The following is a 19,142-nucleotide window of genomic DNA, read 5'->3' as shown; positions in this document are numbered from 1 at the left end:
TTTATAACGTATTGGAACGAGGGTACCCAACATGAACTCGCGCGCCAGGTGTCTAATGGGCCATCATCGTTCCATGGCTCTTGTTCGGTCAGATCTCCCTCCAGAAGACTCAAAACACTTTGTAAAGGCTGGTGACATCTAGTGGAAGCAATAGGAAGTGCCAAAATATTCCTCAGCCCCTGTGTTTTTCAATGGGATAGGTTTAAAGGTAATACAACACATCAGGTATCCACTTCCTGTCAGAAAATGTCTCAGGGTTTTGCCTGCCAAATGAGTTCTGTTATACTCACAGACACCATTCAAACAGTTTTAGAAAATGTAGGGTGTTTTCTATCCATATGTAATAAGTATATGCATATTCTAGTTACTGGGTAGGAGTGGTAACTAGATTAAATCGGGTATGTTTTTTTATCCAGCCGTGTCAATACTGCCCCCTAGCCCTAACATTAAGGAAGCCTCATCTGAGCCGTGTCTGAGCCGTTGAATTGTGACTCCACTTTGTCTCTGTACTGACGCTTAGCTTGTTTGATTGCCTTGCGGAGGGAATAGCTACACTGTTTATATTCGGTCATGTTTCCGGTCACTTTGCCCTGATTAAAAGCAATGGTTCGCGCTTTCAGTTTTGCGCGAATGCTGCCATCAATCCACGGTTTCTGGTTGGGGAATGTTTTTAATAGACGCTGTTGGTACCACATCGCCGATGCACTTTTAATGAACTCGCACACCGAGTCAGCGTATTCATCAATGTTGTTGTTCGCAGCAATGCGGAACATATCCCAGTCCACGTGATTGAAGCAATCTTGAAGCGTGGAATCCGATTGGTCGGACCAGCGTTGAACAGACCTGAGGGCGGGAGCTTCCTGTTTTAGCTCTGTCTATAGGCTGGGAGCAACAAAATGGAGTCGTGGTCAGCTTTTCCAAAGGGAGGGCGGGGGAGGGCCTTATATGAGTCGCGGAAGTTAGAATAACAGTGGTCTAGGGTTTTGCCCGCCCTGGAAGCACAACCAATATGCTGATAGAATTTGGGGAGCCTTGTTTTCATATTAGCCTTGTTAAAATCCCCGGCTACAATAAATGCAGCCTCAGGATATGTGGTTTCCAGTTTACATAGAGTCCAATGAAGTTCTTTCAGGGCCGTCGATGTGTCTGCTTGGGGGGGGATATACACGGCTGTGATTATAATCGAAGAGAATTCTCTTGGTAGATAATGCGGTCGGCATTTGATAGTGAGGAATTCTAAGTCAGGTGAACAAAATGACTTGAGTTCCTGTATGTTGTTATGATCACACCACGTCTCGTTAATCATAGGGCATACACCCCCACCCTTCTTCTTACCAGAGAGATGCTTGTTTCTGTCGGCGCGATGCGTGAAGAAACCAGGTGGCTGTACCGACTCAGATAGCGTGTCTCGAGTGAGCCATGTTTCTGTGAAACAAAGAACGTTACAGTCTCAGATGTCTCTCTGGAATGCTACCCTTGTTCGGATTTCGTCTACCTTGTTGTCAAGAGACTGGACATTGGCGAGTAGTATGCTCGGGAGCGGTGCGCGATGTGCCCGTATACGGAGCCTGACCAGAAGACCACTCCGTCTGCCCCTTCTTCTGCGGCGCCGTTGTTTTGGCTCGCCGGCTGGGATCCGATCCATTGTCCTGGGTGGTGGACCAAACAGAGGATCCGCTTCTGGAAAGTTGTATTTCTGGTCGTAATGTTGGTGAGTTGACGTTGACGAACCCCACCATAGTTGCAACATTTTACATTCACAGACTCATCAATAACATAGTCCTTCCGTCTGCAAACACTTGACACATGGCCAAAGTTTTTGCACTTCTTGCATTGCATCGGGTTTTGCACGAACGCTCTTACGGCGTATCTTATATATCCAAACTTTACATGTGGTAGTAAATACTCATCAAACATCAATTATACAGATAAACGTTTCTATTTTTTCCCATTCTCAATACTTGTCAAGCGACGTGCATGAACTACTCCTGTAATTTTTTGCCTAAGATATTGCATATCAATGTCCAACGGGACACCAGAGATAACACATTTACATTTACATTTAAGTCATTTAGCAGACGCTCTTATCCAGAGCGACTTACAAACACCTTTTACCGGTGCTCTGCTCTGAAAATCAAAGCTGTTCACTTCATGCTTCGACAATTCCGCGAGCCACAATGCACGCGCTCCTTTTGCTCTTCAGATACACACGATATCAACACCATACCATTTCTGGTTACTTTGACTGCATCCACTTTTCCCAACGCCTTCTTCACCATCCTTCAATATAAAATAATAAACATCCTTATCCAAACATTGTCCAACAAGCAATGATTCATTAGACTCATTTTCCACAACAATTGTTGCCCTTTTTGTTCCATTCTTGGACTGTTGTCCACTCATCTTCCTCGCTAACTGTACTTGACGTGCTTTCAGCTTCAAACGACCCTCCTGCTTCCGCCATCTCTTCTTCTTCGATGAGGTTTAAAGGCGGTTGGCATCCAATAAATGTTGCATTACCGCCACCTACTAGACTCCCTTATACTTTGCTTGAAAAAAAAATACTAAAAGAATATAGAAATAAACACAACAAATACCCTACCATCTAACTCCACACTCACAAAAAAATACAACAAATTTAAAATAACCATACACTAGGCCAACAGCCTGAAAGGATGGGACACCACCACTTAACACACCCTGTAACTCTTCTGATGTCTCGCACACCCAAATACCTCTCTGCAGCTGCCACCACAACCTATTTTTTCTGCGACTTACGTTCCATCCCTGCAGTACAGTTGATAACCATTGCTATAAAGGCCAAAAATGAAATCTTTCTGAAACATGTAACACTTGTTGGTTTATCCCTCTGTACTGGTACAGATCTTCTACTCACACCACTCCTCTCAGTATCCCTCCCCCTTGACCCATCTTCATCGACTTTCTTCACTGCCTCAGCATATGACAACTTCTGCACTACTCTAACCCTGGAAACCTCAACCTGCATCTCTCGCACGGGACATTTCTGATCCCCAGCCCCATAGGCACCCCTACAATTAACACAGACCACTACTTTCCCCAATGCTACATATTCCTTTGTCTCATGCCCTTCTGCACACATCTCACACCTAGGAACCTCTCTCCTACACACTGCTGCCACATGCCCATAAGCTTGACTAATGTAACAACGTAATGTATTCGGCACAAAAGCTTGTGGAGGATAACTTATTTTTCCTAACATAACTTTGTCGGGCAAAGACTCAACATCAAAACTCAAAAGAACAGACAATGACTCTTCTGTTTCTCCACACACGCCACCCTGTCTGCGTCGCACCAAACGACGAGCATCACAAACACAGAGAATCTTCCCCTACAGTTGGTCAGCTTTCACATTTACCACTAACCCAGTAATCACTTCTTTCAATGGCGCCCTTTTCTTGAGAGCAGGACAATTCACATCTCTTGCCCCCATTCGTTAAACACGGAGCACATGCTCCCTCTGATCAGCAGAAACACAAACAATTATCAGAAGACCACTTCTGGTTACCCTCACCGATTCCACAGCACACAAGTATATTTTCACTCACCCTGAAACCCCAAATGGATCAGACAAAAGATCCCCTCCATTCCTCCTCCGTATTCCAAGTATAAGTCTCCTTATGTTTACACTGCACTTCTCTTGACATACATCTTGTTCTTGCCTTGTCAAGGAACACCATTTAACCGTCTGTCACAATCTCCGTACAATCAGCACAACCCCTTGGATGTAGCGCTCAACAGTGCATCCCACTTGTAAAGCAGCTGCTGCTTCTTGATGATCTTCTTTTCTTCCGCCATCTCTCTACCCTGAAGATCACTGACTTCATGATTTGACTTTTTTTTCCGCCAGTTGTTTTGAACTCAACCCCCCCACAAAAAATGGATTAGGCAAAAGCACAAAACAATCTGAGACCAGGCTAAATGAAATGTTTAATTTTTTTTACCTTTATTTAACTAGGCAAGTCAGTTAAGAACAAATTCTTATTTACAATGACGGCCTACCCCGGCCCAACCCTGACGATGCTGGGCCAAATTGTGCTTTGCCTTATGGGACTCCCAATCACGGTAGGTTATGATACAGCCTGGAATTGAACCAGGGTCTGTAGTGACGCCTCTAGCACTGAGATACAGTGCCTTAGACCGCTGCGTCACAGTTGGGGAAAATGTTTGATTTGAAAGGACTGTCTTGATAAGTAGATTTACAGAGATTTGGGAAATTGTGGAGGTCTGCTGAATCAGTCATCATTCTGATATCAATGTATGACCACTGGTCATGAAGGAAAGGAAACGATGAAAGGAGGCACATTTGGGTCGCGAGATTTTGGGCAGAACGCGAGATTTCCTGTGTGACCAAGGGAACCGTGTTTTGTTGCTGGCAGGCATGACTTTCTAAACCGCTGTCTTGCTAGCACAGGAGAATTTTTGCAATTCGCATGGAGCTTCCAGAACCGATCAGAAGACGTTTAGGACACTTTTCCAGAACTGTGTTTGTTGATCAGAGTCGTACTCAACCATCTCCCGAAGATCATGTCACGTTTTTGGGGCACAGTGAGTGGAAACTTGCATGGATTGGTAACTGAAACGCTAGCTAGCGCTTGTCTCAGCTAGTACTGTAGCTAGCTAAACAAGCCATTACCAACCCATTATCCATAGGTACCAGGCAGATATTATTTACATCTGTTGGCCCGGCCGTGTATAGGTTATATACTAGCTAGCTTACTAACAAGTAGGATACGGAAAGAACGTGAACCCTATTGTTTTACGTTCCCAGACAGTGAGGTTGTCTCCAGCCTGCCTCTCCAGATGTCACTGTTCTTCAACATGTGTTTTTTCCCACTGTGGTGGATCAGCGAGGTGGTGATGCTGCACCTCAAGGTAACTCACCTCTAGAATTTAGATGCACTCATACTCTATGTACCTAACTGTAACCAATATCTAAATAAACCCCTTTGCCTTTTTTTTCATATTGTTTCAGTATCCAGCCCTTCCTGACTACTATAAGTTCATCCTCATCACCATCCTCATCCTGATGACTCTTGTAGAGGCTATCAGACTCTACCTAGGCTATGCAGGAAATTTGCAAGAGAAGGTACACACACACTTTAACCGTATCCTTAATTATTAATGGGTGACTGTATTTTCTGATTTGGCCTCGTTTTAGATTTGGTTCATTAGGGAATTTTTGTGGCCCTGATTGAATTCAAAAGTGAGTTGGTTTCAGGGTATGGTTTGATAGAGTGGGTATAATTTGTGGAACGTTCCAACAGGAATCTGTTAGAAAAACTTTGTAAAGTACAAGGATTCCAACAAACAACGCATACAAAGTAGCATGATCAATTCACCTAGCTAACTAGCTGCCGAATAGGCATCAACTCACCACGTAGCTTATTGTTAATGTTTGTCCATAGGCTACAAGAGTGAGGACAGACATTTTTAGGAGTAAACGTGTTGAGTGAAAACGTAATTACTTTGCCCCCTCCCTACCCAGTATCTTAATCTGCCACTATACAACTTCATTTGCGTTGTTTGTTGGCAACCTTGTTATTTACAAAGTTTTTGGAACAGATTCCTGTTGGGACGGTCCACAAATTATACCCACCCGGTTTAATATGGGTGTCTCGTGTGTGTGTTAGACAAATTATTAAGGCAATTAGCTTCATCCAGCTGGTGTGCAACCCTGGCAAAATTGGTTTGGATAGCCGTGCTTCTACATCTGCATTGCTTGCTGTTTGGGGTTTAGGCTGGGTTTCTGTATAGCACTTTGTGACATCGGCTGATGTAAAAAGGGCTATATAAATACATATGATTGATTGATTTGATTGCCTTTTTCTGGGGCTAGTTAGGGACTGTCAATAAATTACTAATGTAAATGAGACGATGTTCATGTTCCACACCTTTTAGTTTTCTCATTAAATGCTTTCAATATTTGTATATGAATTTCTACAATTTATAGTTGGAGGTTTTTAAGTCATTGAAATTAGGAGCTATTGCAATTTTAACATATTGTCCCATGTACATTGTGTAATTTACAGATAGTCCCTAACTAACCGCATAGGTATATCCAAAGTCAACCCAAATTTACCACAGGCATTATGATTGGGTCGCTGCACTTCAAATTGATGATTACTTGTGTGCTGCCAGCTGTGAGCATGTGGGCAGGTTTGAAACAAACCCAACTTTCATTTGCGTTTTGATGTAGTCGCGACCACAAGTCTCAGAAAACTCTGACATTATGGCCAAAATGATCCTCTTTACATTATGTAGTTCATTTTGACAGTAGACCTATATCAATATCACAGGCTGTTTTCTAAATGAGAAGTTGTTTTTCATGGGTAGTTGCACTTTAAGTCATAGGCCACCTCTGGGGTTGGCCCATGGTTGGAAAACATCTCAGAGAACTGGTCTTGGGTGATTGTTTACGGTCTCTCTCTCATGACAGGTCCCTGAGCTGGCTGGTTTCTGGCTCCTGAGTCTCCTGCTGCAGTTTCCTTTGATTCTGTTTCAGCTCTTCAACCAAGCCATTCTGATCCAACCTCTGGAGAGAGGGGTTCACTTAATTCTGGCCCTGTTCATACTCACACAGGTGAGGTTGCATGCCTCTTGCCTGTTCCTACTATGGTAACTAGATTAGTGTCCAATTTGACCACATTGGGGTAATTTATATATAAAAGGTTGTGTGTCTGGGGCCTCCCGAGTGGCCCACTGCATTGTGGTGCTTGAGGCTTCACTACAGACCTGGGTTCGATCCCAGGCTGTGTCGCAGCCGGCCGCGACCAGGAGACCCATGAGGCGGCGCACAATTGGCCAAGCGTCGTCTGGGTTAGGGGAGGGTTTGGCCAGCCGGGGTGTCTTTGTCCCATCGCGCTGTTGTGGCGGGACGGGCGCATGTGCGCTGACTTCGGTCGCCAGCTGTTTGGTGCAGCTGGCTTCAAGGATAAGCAAGCAGTGTGTCAAGAAGCAGTGCGGCAGGATCGTGTTTCGGAGGACGCATGGTTCTCGACCTTTGCCTCTCCCGAGTCCGTACGGGAGTTGCAGCGATGGGACAAGACTGTAACTACCAAATTGGATATCACGGAGAAAAGGGGGTAAAAAAAAGTATGTTCTAACAAAGTCCCTTTCTCTCTTAGGCCCTCTCTGGCTTTGTGGCTCTACGTGGGATGGTCAGACACACAGAGAGCCACTTCCACCTCAGACAGTTTGATGGGGTTCAGGAGCTGCGGGCAGCCTGACTGCTCTGCTGAGCTGACATGCAGAGACAGAGGTACTCGGGTGTAAATCTCCTATTGATGTTGATTATGAGACATTTGAGTTGCTTAAGTGTATCTCAAGTTAGAATTCAGCTCTGTGTTTTCAGTGGACCATGTTCAGACATTAACACAATGTGTTGGTGCCTTGAGTGATACTTTTTTGGGGGTTGTTGTACAGATGTGGACAAAGTTTTTAGACGTATCTGTTTCACAATGTTTATGTGACAATAACACCAAGTCTGATTTTTGAGAATGTAGTTTTCTAACATAATTTACTGTATAGATAGTGACTCAATCTGATTATGCCTTCAATCGATGAATGGAAAATAAATAATTGACACTGAAATTTATACATAATATTATAAAAAGTTAAAATAGGTTTACAATGACATGAAGACTCAAGAAAAAAGGCACACAATCAAGACAAGAAATAAATGTAATTTCTATAGCCATCTGAAAGGCAATGTGCTGTACATGTTAAGGCACGTTCACACTGCACCTTACACCAGGGCTAAGAGCAGTGTTTGACTTGCAGGAGCTCACATTTAATTGGATATATCCATGCTAATAATATTGTTGCATGTTTTTGCCAGGATCAGAAAGTTGATGTCTCGTTTATGCACAGCATTCTCTGTACAGGGGCAAGATCGAATTTCAAAAGTGAAACATTGTTTCCCATGTCGGATAGGCAGATATACTAACCATCACTGTTGGAAATCAAATGCAAGGCTAGTAGAAGCAAAAGGAAGTACTGTTAATAGATGTTTAATTGCTTGTAACTTTGGTCGCGTGTTAATTGCTTATAACGTTGTTTGCGTGTTTGTCCATTAACCAGGGCTTTGGAATACAAGTGTGAATCCTTAGCCCAGGGCTAACAAATGCTGAAACACAGGCTAAGCTATCTCAGGGCCAGTCAAGCCTGGGGAAAAGCTAGCCTGGGGCTAAGAACAAGGCAGTGTGAAAAGGACTTCATTGTCCCATGGTCAAAATAGTTGCAGAAACTCCCTCTAGTCTCCATCCATCTTGAAGGGTTTATATCAGCAGTCTGTCACATTTGCCAATGTGTTTCCCTGCCTGGTTCCCAGCTCAAAAGGTCCTTTATTGCGAGGAGGGGCAGACCCTGATAGTCTGGCGACCATCCTCTCCTCCAGATCTGCTTCGGCCCCTCTCCCATTGGAGTGGAATCTGAAGTTCTTGGCCAGGCTGAGTTTCTGGAGCCTTATGTAGACTCTCACTTTGGGGGTCGAGGACATCTGTGGTAAAACTCCCATTTCCTCTTCATCCTCCTCTTCAAGGTCTGCTGGTTCAACCCGAGAAGAATGTTACCATTCAGAGTAGGCACATTCCAAAATGAGCTCTGAATGTAGTTTTTAGAGGTACTAGCTGCTAATACAAAGAACAATGCAAAACTGGTATAACCCAAGGGGTTATGGAGCAGGTTTTCATCAAGGATCTCTCTGTACTTTGCTCTGTTCATCTTTCCCTCAATCCTGACTAGTCTCCCAGTCCCTGCCGCTGAAAAACATCCCCACAGCATGATGCTGCCCCACCATGCTTCACCATAGGGATGGTATTGGCCATGTGATGTGCGGTGCCTGGTTTCCTCCAGGCCTGACGCTTCGCATTCAGGCCAAAGAGTTCAATCTTGGTTTCATCAGACCAGAGAATCTTGTTTCTCATGGTCTGAGAGTCCTTTAGGTGCCTTTTGGCAAACTCCAAGCGGGCTGTCATGTGCCTTTTACTGAGGAGTGGCTTCCGTCTGGCCACTCTACCATAAAGGCCTGATTGGTGGAGTGCTGCAGAGATGGTTGTCCTTCTGGAAGGTTCTCCCATCTCCACAAAGGAACTCTGGAGCTCTGTCAGAGTGACCATTGGGTTCTTGGTCACATCCCTGACCTAGGCCCTTCTCCCCTAGTTGCTCAGTTTGCCCGGGCAGCCAGCTCTATGATGAGTATTGGTGGTGCCAAACTTCTTCCATTTAAGAATGATGGAGGCCACTGTGTTCTTGGGGACCTTCAATGCTGCAGAAACGTTTTGGTACCCTTCCCCAGATCTGTGCCTCGACACAATCCTGTTTCTGAGCTCTACGTACATTTCCTTCTGCCTCATGGCTTGGTTTTTCCTCTGACATGCACTGTCCACTGTGGGACCTTATTTTGACAGGTGTGTGCCTTTCCAAATCATGTCCAATTAATTGAATTTACTACAGGCGGACTCCAATCAAGTTGTATTAACATCTCAAGGATGATCAATGGAAACACGATGCATCTGAGCTCAATTTCGAGTCTCATAGTAAATGGTCTGAACACTTATGTAAATAAAGTATTTCTGTTTTTTATTTTGAATACATTTGCAAAAAAACAAATAAAAAACTGTTTTTGCTTTGTCATTATGGGGTATTGTGTGTAGATTGATGAAGAAAAATGTTTATTTACTCAATTTTAGAATAAGGTAACAAAATTTGGAAAAAGGGAAGGGGTCTGAATACTTTCCAAATGCACTGCATAGCCAAGGTCACTGAATAAGTGTATAGTAATCCTTACTGAAGTAGTAATTATTCAGAAGGGCAAAATATCAAATATTTGTTAATTAATTGTATCACTTACAACCATAAAATTGCTATTTACAGCATAACAATACAATTGATGGTCCATATACTCATAAACAAAAAACACCATACATTTAGTTAATTATTTAAAAAAACACAATTTCTTAAGCTGGGTAACATTATCTGCCAAAGTAACACCTTAAAGCGGCAATCAGCAGTTGAAACAATACCAAAGTCAAATCAAATGTTATTTGTCACATGCGCCGAATACAACAGGTGAAATGCTTACTTACAAGCCCCTATCAACAATGCAGTTTAAAAAATATGAATAAGAATAAGAAATAAAAGTAACAAATAGTCAAAGAGCAGCAATAAAATAATAATAGCAAGACTATTTACAGCGGGTACAGGCACAGAGTCAATGTGCGGGGGCACCGGTTAGTCAAGGAAATTGAGGTAATATGTACATGTAGGTAGAGTTATTAAAGTGACTATGCATAGATACTAACAGAGAGCAGCAGCGGTGTGAAAGAGGGGGGCAATGCAAATAGTCTGGGTAGCCATTTTATTAGTTGTTGAGGAGTCTTATGGCTTGGGGGTAGAAGCTGTTTAGAAGCCTCTTGGACCTAGACTTGGTGCTCCAGTACCGCTTGCCATGCAGTAGCAGAGAGAACAGTCTATGACTAAGGTGGCTGGAGTCTGACAATTTTTAGGGTTTTCCTCTGACACCGCCTGGTATAGAGGTCCTGGATGGCAGGAAGTTTGACCCCAGTGATGTACTGGGCCGTACGCACTACCCTTTGTAGTCCCTTGCGGTCGGAGGCCGAGCAGTTGCCATACCAGGCAGTGATGCAACCAGTCAGGATGCTCTCGATGGAGCAGCTGTAGAACCTTTTGAGGATCTGAGGACCCATGCCAAATCATTTCAGTCTCCTGAGGGGGGGAATAGGTTTTGTCGTGCCCCCTTCACGACTGTCCACAAAGTGGTCTCCCGCCACTGTTTTGGTAAAGCTGGAATGGGGCTGGAGAAATGTAACCACTAGAATGGATAGACAGAGTTATGGATGCAAGGACTGACCATCCATGGTATAAAAATTATATTTGGAACCATGTTTTGAGGCTGTACAGTGTTTGTTTACATTCACTTTACTTACAAACATTGGAGTAAAACAAACTTGTATTTTGGGTTCAGATAGGGAATGACAGTTGAACTAAGCTCATGAGGCATTTATTCTTCTAGAATCAATGGGTAAATATCATTCATGTATAAAATGGATGTAGCAACTACTGATTGTCCTTTAACATATACACAGACACTGGAAATTAACTTTTTTATATACATAAATCTGATAGTTCTCATAAGAGCCTTTGCTTTGCTGAGCAGTTTGTTTTCACGTGTGCTACCTGCCTGCCAGGCCATCACTTTACTGACTTTATTGTCCCCATGGGGAAATTTTGTTGCATCATGTACATGTTTAAAATGGCATATAAATACAGTAGAAAACAAATTGACAATACAACATTCATAAGTTACATTGCAATAAAAAGAGACTAGCCCGCTGGCCTTACTGGGTCGATAGGAACATTAGCCTGAGCTATGTAGGAGGGATATCACACCTGGCACAAATTATTGTCTAGTACCGTTTTTCCTGCTGAGGGGTGCCCTGTACCTGCACCTAGAGGGGAGTAATTCAGTCCGGGTACAGGGGGTGGCCTGGGTCTAAAATATTTTTGTGAGAATTGAGGAGGGCCTTGACCTTAAAGATCTCATCCAGGCCTGTCTGTTTGACTCCAAGTACCTTGCTTGCTGTGGTGATAATCCTTCTCAGCATATTTCTCTGGCTGACAGTGGCATTGCCAAACCAACAAACTATACAAAAAGTTAAAATACTCTCAAACAGAGTCAGTATCGTACAGTCTACATTTAAAGAGCCCAGCTTTTTGAGAAAGTAGTCTCTTTTGACTCTTTTTGTAGATCAGGTCTGTACATTTACTCCACTGAAGCTTATTGTCCAAGAGGACACCCAGATATTTGTATTCCTCTACAATCTCTGTTCTGACCTCAGATAGATGTTGCAGAGGTAGGTGTAGTACGCTTCCTGAAGTCAATGCACATCTCTTTGGTCTAGTTGGTATTGAAGACCAAGTGAGAATCGCCACTACACTCTACAAAGTCATTTAGGACTGGGCCATGGTGTTCCTCGTCATTATGCAACAGGCTGATCAAGACAGTTTCATCAGCAAACTTAACGAGGTGTCTATCAGGATGGGAAATATTACAACTATTAGTGTAGCTACAGGAGTGGGGACAAAACACATCCCTGTGGAGAGCCTGTGTTGGTGGTGCGTATGTTTGACACGTGGGGACCTACTTTGACCCACTGTGACCTCTGACTCAGGAAGTCCAACAGCCACAAAACCAGCCCCCTATCAAAGGAGAAGTCCCTTATGAGTCTCTGACAGAATGTAAGGCTGGATTGTATTGAAGGCAGAAAAGTCAACAAACAGAACCCTGATTTGGCACCCTCTAGATGTCTATAGACCATGTTGAGGAGAGTAAGAATAGCATCAACTCCTCTGCTGGGCTGAAACAGGTCGAAGAGCTTCTGGGTGGCACTGAGAATATGACTTTTCACAATTTTCTCAAAGCATTTTATTACCAAGGATGTCAAGGCGGTAGTCATTCAGCACAGAGGGATTAGATGCTTTAGGAATGGGTATAATTATTGAGTTATTCCACAATACAACGTGTTGCTGGTTGAGGGAAGATTGGAAAATGTCTAAAAACACCAGCCAATTGTTCAGCACAGAGCTATAAATTATTTTGTCTGGGCCTGGGCTTTTGTGTGCGTTACATGCCCTGAACAACTTCAAAACATCAGCCTGTTTAACAACAACCCTCTCTAACATTTGTAATGATGGGCCACCTGAGTGGCGCAGCGGTCTAAGGCGTCACTACAGACCCGGGTTCAATCCCAGGCTGTGTTGCAGCCTGCTGTGACCGGGAGAGCCATGAGGTCTCCTTGTTGCGAGCCGGGCTCCAGTGGACTCCTTGTTGCGGGCCGGGCAGATGCACACTGACTTCTGGTCGCCAGTTGTACAATGTTTTATCCGACACATTGGTGTGGCTGGCTTCTGGGTTAAGCAAGCAGTGTCAAAAAGCAGTGTGGCTTGGCAGGGTCGTGTTTCGGAGGACGCATGGCTCTCGACCTTCGCCTCTCCCGAGTACGTACGGGAGTTGCAGTGATGGGACAAGAATGTAACTACCAACTGAATATCATGAAAAAGGGGTCAAAATTACAACAACAAAAAAAGATTTGTAATGATGCTTCTGTTCGTTTTACCTCTGACACAAAGTCGACAGATTCAAATCTTGAAAAGAAAACATTCAGTTAATTAGCCATGTTTTGGCCCTCATGTCTCCCAAGGTCAGCATTGGTTTTTCCTCTGCCTATGTGGGGGGGCACTAGCTATGGATTTAATCCCTTGCCAGGCCACCCTTGAGTTTCCTGAGGAGAGGGTTCTCTCCACCCTTTGCTTGTATACCTCCTTGTCCACCAGTATCTGTCTTTTGATCTCACGTTGTACATCTCTTAAAGCCTGTCTATTACCCTCAGCATAAACTGATCTCACGTTGTACATCTCTTAAAGCCTGTCTATTACCCTCAGCATAAACTGCCATCTACTTATTAAGTAGTTATTTTAGATTTGTTGATACCCAAGGCTTCTTGTTTGGGAATATTTTACATGTTTTTTTTAGGCACAACTGACAACACAGAAGTTTACATAGTCTGAAACAACATCTGTGAGTTCATTAAGATCAGAGCTGCTGTCCTCATACCTCCCACATAAATTAGTACAGTCAAAACAACCTTAGAGACAAGTGATACTAAGCCCGACACCATTTTAAATCAGGAAAATCTCCTCTTTGTAATTATGTAAGTCTGGGCATCAATCACGAGACCAGAAATAGTCAGTGTACATGTTTTCCCTACTTCCTCATTACGCTAATGTAAACCCACTTGACACCATCGAGGTGTGCATGTTTAATTTCTACACAAGTTGTTCTTTTTCAGTTTCGTCCTAAGAACAGATTGTAGTGGTAAAATAAAAAGGGAAATGGAATTGTAAGCATCACTCCAGTCAGAAGGGGGGGGGCTGGTGTAAAGTACTTACAGTACTTAACTACTTTAAAGTAACCTGTACCCCCGTACATTGACTCGGGAACCCCTGTACAGTACAACGCTTCGGAATTATTTTGTGTTAATTTACTAAATAAACAAGTTAAAGTATTTGATTAAGTACTAAAGTAGTTTATTTGGGTATATGTACTTTACTATTTATATTTTTGACAATTATTACTTGTGCCGTCTGGTTTGCTTAAATATAAGTAATTTGAAATTATAACCAAATACTTTTGGACTTTACTCAACTAGTATTTTACTGGGTGAATTTCACTTTCACTATTACTTGAGTCATTTCTATTAATGTATCTTTACTTTTACTCAAGTACTGTATGACAATTGGGTACTTTTTCCACCATTGCTGAATATGGAATACCGTTTAGGTCTTTGCTTGTCAAAAAAGATAAACGTCAAATAACACTATTTGACGCGTCAAATAACATATTATAAAATGTTGTGTGAGCTGAATTTGCATGTGCAAGCCAAGCACAACCACTACGGTCAGTAGCACCAAAGATTTGTATAATTCATCTCGTTGTTTTATGTGTTCGCACAGTCAAAGCTGAAAAAAAGTAAATGCAACCATCCTGAAAACAAAACTGCAATCATTTTCAATATTCTAAGCAATGACTTAGGAATCCATGTGACTAAGAATTAGCTATGCAGCGACTTGTTGTTCTCCTATTGAAATAGAAATTCAGCCCTGTTGCCCCAAGCTAACGTCATAAGCAGCTAGTTATCTTCATTTGGCTATGTGTGTGGCTTGACCCGGACCGGGTCCGAAAATCAACCATATATGAAAACTGTTTTATAAATTAGGGGTATTTTAGATGACGACGCCTAGCTAGATACTGTAGTTAGCTACTGAATCAACGGATGTCGGGTGGCTATGTTTTGGGGAAGAACATTGTTTGCATTCATTAGTGTCAGACTGGGTGCGCAACTGGTCAACTGGAGTCAGGTGCAGGAGAGCAGAGATGAGTGAACAGGCACACTTTAATTGGCAAAAGCAAATCAGTCGGACGCAACAGCGTCACAACACTCCAGCCAAAGGCAAAAGCGAATAGCGCACTAGTCACACAAATAATGTACAACAATAAAATACCACGGGTTCAAAACAATACCCGGAAAAAAACAGCCTGCCGCGTCACACAATAAACGTAACAAACAATTACACACACAGACATGGGGGGGAACAGAGGATAATATACACGTAGAGTGATGAGGGGATGTAAACCAGGTGTGCGTGAAAACAAGACAAAACAAATGGAAAATGAAAAGTGGAGCAGCGACGGTTAGAAGACCGGTGACGTCGACCGCCGAGCACCGCCCGAACAAGAAGAGGAGCAGACTTCGGCGGGAGTCGTGAAAATTAGCTAGTTAACTTTTGGACCAACACTGTCCCCAAGCTTGTGGAAGTGTTTCTGCCTCGTGCAGCAACGGTAGGTGCGTGAGACAAAACTTTACCAGCATCATAGCATATATCAGTGAATCGCTGTGACATATGAAATAGGAGTGATGGTGTAATCAATGTGTAATAACTATGTAAAAAATGTATGAACCTGCTAAATTATGACTTGTAGTTTTAGCTAAATCTAACCTTAACCTCATTCTCCTAACCTGCTAGGTTAGTTCTCCTAACCTCCCATGTTAATTAGCCTAACCTGCCACGTTAATTCTCCTAAGCTGCCATGTTAATTCTTATACCCTGCCAATTGTTATCCTATCCTGCCTAACCAGCTTAGCTAAAATGCTACAAGGAAGCAGCCACGCAAAAGTCTGTTTCCATACACCCACTTATGTGTCCTCCCACTTATTTTTCAACGCCCACTTTCAGACACTTCACCAAAGACAACTGACTCCACGTGCCGAGACTGATCTACAAAGAACCTTGCATCATAAACAACTACTACTTATTATTTGTAAATCAGTCACAATTTACCCATGACACATTACACCTCTGTTCCGCCAGCAAGAATAAGCAATACCTAGCAAGAATAAGGCATTGACCTCAGCGATTTCACTTCCAAAATAGTGCTGAGCGATCAACCGTAATTTCTGTTTTTACACAGCTCATTGAGCAACATCATTTTAATTATTTGAATTCCATTTAGTTCGATTTTTTTTTTCTGAGCTCAATGTGTGCATTGTGTAGTTTCTCTAGAGATAAATCAACTCAAGCCCAAACTGTACTATGTAAACTCGGCAAAAAAAGAAACATCCTCTCACTGTCAACTGCGTTTATTAACAGCAAACTTAACGTGTAAATATTTGTATGAACATAAGATTCAACAACTGAGACAAACTGAACAAGTTCCACAGACGTGTCCCTGAACAAAGAGGGGGTCAAAATCAAAAGTTAGTCACTATCTGGTGTGGCCACCAGCTGCATTAAGTACTGCAGTGCATCTCCTTCTCATGGACTGCACCAGATTTGCCAGTTCTTGCTGTGAGATGTTACCCCACTCTTCCACCAAGGCACCTGCAAGTTCCCGGACATTTCTGGGGGGGAATGGCCCTAGCCCTCACCCTCTGATCCAACAGGTCCCAGACGTGCTCAATGGGATTGAGATCCGGGCTCTTCGCTGGCCATGGCAGAACACTGACATTCCTGTCTTGCAGGAAATCATGCACAGAACGAGCAGTATGGCTGGTGGCATTGTCATGCTGGAGGGTCATGTCAGGATGAGCCACCACATGAGGGAGAAGGATGTCTTCCCTGTAACGCACAGCGTTGATTGCCTGCAATAACAAGCTCAGTCCGATGATGCTGTGACACACCGCCCCAGACTGACGGACCCTCCACCTCCAAATTGATCCCGCTCCAGAGTACAGGCCACGGTGTAACGCTCATTCCTTCGACGATAAACGCGAATCCGACCATCACCTCTGGTGAGACAAAACCGCGACTCGTCAGTGAAGAGCACATTTTGCCAGTCCTGTCTGGTCCAGCGACGGTGGGTTTGTGCCCATAGGCGACGTTGTTGCCGGTGATGTCTGGTGAGGACCTGCCTTACAACAGGCCTACAAGCCCTCAGTCCAGCCTCTCGTGGACAGTCTGAGCACTGACGAAGGGATTGTGCGTTCCTGGTGTAACTCAGGCAGTTGTTGTTGCCATCCTGTACCTGTCCCGCAGGTGTGATTTTCGGATGTACCGATCCTGTGCAGGTGTTACGTGGTCTGCCACTGCGTACACAATCAGCTGTCCGTCCGGTCTCCCTGTCTCACAGTACGGACATTGCCATTTATTGCCCTGGCCACATCTGCAGTTCTCATGCCTCCTTGCAGCATGCCTAAGGCACATTCACGCAGATGAGCAGGGACCGTGGGCATCTTTCTTTTGGTGTTTTTCAGCATCAGTAGAAAGGCCTCTTTAGTGTCCTAAGTTTTCATAACTGTGACCTTAATTGCCTACCGTCTGTAAGCTGTTAGTGTCTTAACGACCATTCCACAGGTGCATGTTAACTAATTGTTTATGGTTCATTGAACAAGCATGGGAAACAGTGTTTAAACCCTTTACATTGAAGATCTGTGAAGTTATTTGGATTTATACGAATTATCTTTTAAAGACAGGGTCACACCCTGATCTGTTTCACCTGTCTTTGTGCTTGTCTCCACCCCCCTCCAGGTGTCGCACATCTTCCCCAGTGTATTTATACCTGTGTTCTCTGTCTGTTGCCAGTTCGTTTTGTTTCGTCAACCCTACCAACGTGTTTCCCGTGTTCCTGTTTCCTAGTTTTGACCATTCTGCCTGCCCTGACCCTGACTGCCGTCCTGTACCTTGTCCCACCACACTGGATTATTGACCCCTATCTGCCCTGACCCTGCCTGCCGTTCTGTACCTTTCGGACTCTGCTCTGAATTGATGACCTCTGCCTGCCCTTGATCTGTCGTTTGCCTCCCCCCGTTTTTGTACTAAACTTTTGTTACTTCGAAACTGTCTGCATCTGGGTCTTCTCCTGAGCCTTGACAGTAGTATGGAGTTGTATAGAGAAGAAAACATGGTTATTAACTACAATAATCCATTGCGCCTACTTGTCCGGTCTGTTTCTTTTATACCTGCTACATAAGAGACAGAAGAACCCGTGATGAAGAGAAGAGCCATTCTTATTATACCTCAGTGGAAGAGAGCAGTTGCTTAGCAAGGTATCTCTACCTGAAAATACATGATTGAAGTGATTTAATAGTTGGTATTCAGCAGTCATAAAAGTATGCCTTATTTACTTTGAAGAACTACAAAAATTGTGATTTTGCCAGACAGCATAGGCAGCAGATCTATAGAGATGAGATGATGACTTGAATGAAAGAAAAGTAATCAAATAAAACAAATGTAATATTCACAACAACTTAAATATTTTATCTAAATAATATCAAACCGAAACCAAACTCAAAAAGCACTTATCGCTCAGCATTAACTCAAAATAAAAAGTCCCGCAATGAAGATAGTAAAAATAATACAAATGGTCGAATTAGTAGCATTTTATTAGGAAATGTTAGTAGACCTACAATTGTGAAAACTTAATAGCACAAATAATAATATGGCATTGACAATATTGTTAACAGTATTAAAAGTAATGATTTACTGCTGTTCTGTACTTTGTCACACCACCCTGGATTACTGACCTCTGCCTGCCCTGACCCTGACTGCCGTTCTATACCTTTCGGACTCTGCTCTGGATTACTGACCTCTGCCTACTCTTGACCTGTCGTTTGCCTGCCCCCCTGTTTTTGTAATAAACTTTTGTTACTTTGCATCTGGGTCTTCTCTTGAGCCTTGACAGTACAACTGACAATGATGGACCCAGCAGACTTGGACCAGATCCGAAACTTATCAAGAGAACGACCCTAGTCATCCCTACTGCCTTTGATATGGCGGACTCACTAAACACAAATGCTTAATTTGTAAATTATGTCTGAGTGTGTCCCTGGCTATCCGTAAAAAAAACAAAAAAAAACACACACACACTTGAAGAAGTCGGAAGTTTACATACACTTAGGTTGGAGTCATTAAAACTCATTTTCCAACCACTCCACAAATTTCTTGTTAACAAACTATAGTTTTGGCAAGTTGGTTAGGGCATCTACTTTGTGCATGAAACAAGTCATTTTTCCAACAATTGTTTA

General features: G+C 43.2%; 1 protein-coding gene across 2 annotated transcripts; it reads left to right on the top strand.

Annotated features, from left to right (window-relative positions):
- Window positions 1–4,386: 4,386 nt before the first annotated feature.
- LOC106561296 (transmembrane protein 17B) lies at window positions 4,387–18,912 on the top strand. Of its 2 annotated transcripts, XM_014125090.2 has the most exons (6): window positions 4,387–4,587; window positions 4,811–4,914; window positions 5,015–5,128; window positions 6,479–6,622; window positions 7,167–7,300; window positions 17,755–18,912. In XM_014125090.2, exons 1-5 carry the CDS (start codon window positions 4,473–4,475, stop codon window positions 7,266–7,268), a joined length of 579 nt encoding a protein of 192 aa, XP_013980565.1. In that variant the 5' UTR covers window positions 4,387–4,472; the 3' UTR covers window positions 7,269–7,300; window positions 17,755–18,912. The 2 variants fall into 2 exon arrangements, with proteins under 2 accessions (XP_013980565.1, XP_013980564.1); XM_014125089.1 differs by lacking the exon at window positions 17,755–18,912 and having other exon boundaries at window positions 7,167–8,065.
- The last annotated feature ends 230 nt before the right edge of the window (window positions 18,913–19,142 follow it).

The sequence above is a fragment of the Salmo salar genome, chromosome ssa10 (genome assembly GCF_905237065.1).
Source record: "Salmo salar chromosome ssa10, Ssal_v3.1, whole genome shotgun sequence".
NCBI classification, from domain to species: domain Eukaryota; kingdom Metazoa; phylum Chordata; class Actinopteri; order Salmoniformes; family Salmonidae; genus Salmo; species Salmo salar.
Note: the sequence above shows the minus strand (reverse complement) of the source record. Positions and strands in the feature narration are given on the sequence as shown.

Coding starts and splice junctions, on each gene's coding strand:
- LOC106561296 (XM_014125090.2), top strand. CDS start 4,473: ATGGAGCTTCCAGAACCGATCAGAAGACGTTTAGGACACTTTTCCAGA. Junction 4,588..4,810: donor TGTCACGTTTTTGGGGCACA/GTGAGTGGAAAC, acceptor TTACGTTCCCAG/ACAGTGAGGTTGTCTCCAGC. Junction 5,129..6,478: donor CAGGAAATTTGCAAGAGAAG/GTACACACACAC, acceptor CTCTCATGACAG/GTCCCTGAGCTGGCTGGTTT.